The sequence below is a fragment of the Anneissia japonica genome, unplaced genomic scaffold (genome assembly GCF_011630105.1).
Source record: "Anneissia japonica isolate Jap-2015-1 unplaced genomic scaffold, ASM1163010v1 scaffold3032_len512176_cov184, whole genome shotgun sequence".
Classification (NCBI taxonomy): domain Eukaryota; kingdom Metazoa; phylum Echinodermata; class Crinoidea; order Comatulida; family Comatulidae; genus Anneissia; species Anneissia japonica.
In genome coordinates, this window is record NW_022688691.1 from 128,019 (window position 1) to 130,254 (window position 2,236).

General features: G+C 31.7%; 1 protein-coding gene across 1 annotated transcript in view; it reads right to left on the bottom strand.

Annotated features, from left to right (window-relative positions):
* Window positions 1-2,236, bottom strand: part of LOC117122671 (adhesion G protein-coupled receptor L4-like) — a 13,541-nt gene that overhangs the window by 7,387 nt on the left and 3,918 nt on the right. The window contains exon 4 of the mRNA XM_033268358.1: window positions 273-358. Coding sequence (XP_033124249.1) covers window positions 273-358 — 86 coding nt within the window. The remainder of the gene's footprint in view (window positions 1-272; window positions 359-2,236) is intronic.

The window sequence follows — 2,236 nt, forward strand, 5'->3', positions numbered from 1 at the left end:
GGTTCGAGTCCCGCCAGAGGCATTTTATTACACAATTTCTTTATTCATTTATTTACAGGACTACATTCGTTGAGAGCTATGCTACACGATGTATTTATTAAGTCCTTTATTCGAACACTGTATTTACCTTTCTTTGATGATTTACATATATATATATATGTATGTTTATATATATATATATATATATATGTGTAATTATATATATAGGTATATATGCGTGTAGGTGTGTGTGTGTGTGTGTATATAGACTATACGAAATCCTTCTTGCTTACCTTATCTTCACGAATATATTCTTGTACTTAGCTGTCCGAGAATCTTTGTAACCTCGCATCGCAACAAGTAATAGGATAGATTTTACCTACAAAATTATATGTCGATCAAGGATTATTGGTTACTGACGGGTTCATCCAAGTAGTATTACAAATTGACCAAAATCTAATTTGTAATAGTTCTCCAAAGCATATATACTGATACATATATACTCCCCCCCCCACACACACCCCCATACATACAAACACACACACACCCACGCACACCCACACACATATATATATATATATATATATATATATATATAATTATATATATAAATCATATATATATATATAAATCATCATTAATCATTAATGTATAGACTAAAAGTTTTTAAGTTTTTGAGGTGAACATTTTGTGAACATACGCCTTTGGATCGACGGCAATCAAGGGTGGTGCGTTCAACTTAAATATTTCATTTCATTTCATTTCTTTAGGCACGAGTGCCAATGATATGCCAATAAGTGAACTTAATCACTGTCCTACGTGGCATATCCATTTAACAACAGGGGACTTACTGGACCAGTACACCGGGGTAACCCACTACTCTTCTCGAATAATGTGCTGGGCTCTTTAAAGTGCACACGAGCCAAATGCGTACACTGGGCCTACGGTTTAAAGTCCTTATCCGAGAAGACTTTTTCCACCACCGGAACCATTGGCGAGTGAGCCGTTCGAACCAGCGCCGATATTAGAGCTGAAGGATACTGTGTCCCTCACTTAACAGCTCGGCCTATCAACTCGCCATTAAGTGACAATACAATGAGTCACTTAATTACTGTACACTTAATACTAATAAAACAATGAATACAAACTTTATAATAACTAAAATAAACATGAGAAATTAGGTAATAAACTTAAAATTAAATAATACAATAAAACAATAAAATAATACATTTGTGTACACTTACACAAATAAAATCCCTCCCTACTCAATCAATTAACCCCCTTTTTCCAAATTTGGTCCACACGTAATGGGCCAAAATAAAACAAACAATTTTATACAAATAAAAATTCAAAAATGCAGTGACACAAGGTGTATAATTGATTCAGTAATGCTCCAAACTACTCTACCCATTCCCCCCAACACACCCCTTCTGTTATACATTAAATGAATTTCCAGTGCATTGTAGTAAGACGATTGTAAATAATTCTAATAAATTGATAATACAATTAATATTCAAAATAAAAAATTACAATATAAAATGTAATAAATTGGTATTAAACTGAGATTAACTTAATTCGATTATACCCCCATCTACCCACCCTTCCCCTTCTTCTATATATTAAGTAGGCCTACAGTTTGATGCATTGTAGTGTAACAAATGAAAGGTATGAAGTAAATTATAAATACACAGTAGCAAATAAAATAAGAAAAATAGTTAAGAAAATAAAGCAAATAAAACTAATATATAATAATACTAATCAATATTCAAAATGCAACAATACAAGGTATAATAACATATTCATATTAAACTAAGGTAGACTCAATTTCTGATCGTTTGGACCATGCCATCTTGGCGTAATTCTTACAAATCTTGTCAAAGGCTCGAAGAGCATCATCACTAAGTAGTGTTTTCACCACCTAGAACGAAATGCATTTTTTTTTTTATCTAGGTCCGATGATTGTAATAATTGTCAGATATTATAGTTATTGTATACTGTACTTTTCTTTTCCTTTTGCCTTGAATGTCTTTGTCATGTTTTTTGAAGATGAATAAAAAAAAAATTAAAAAAAAAGAAGATATTATAGTTATTGGATAATTCCAGATCAATTTTCAGATCATTAAGTTCTTGTATCCTTATATTATCAAACACATTACAATTGAAAAGAAAATGTTTAACATCCTCAGCATCACCATTATTACACAATGTGCATAACCTAGAGGTTTCAGCTGACCATTCACTTGTTATCAAATTGCAG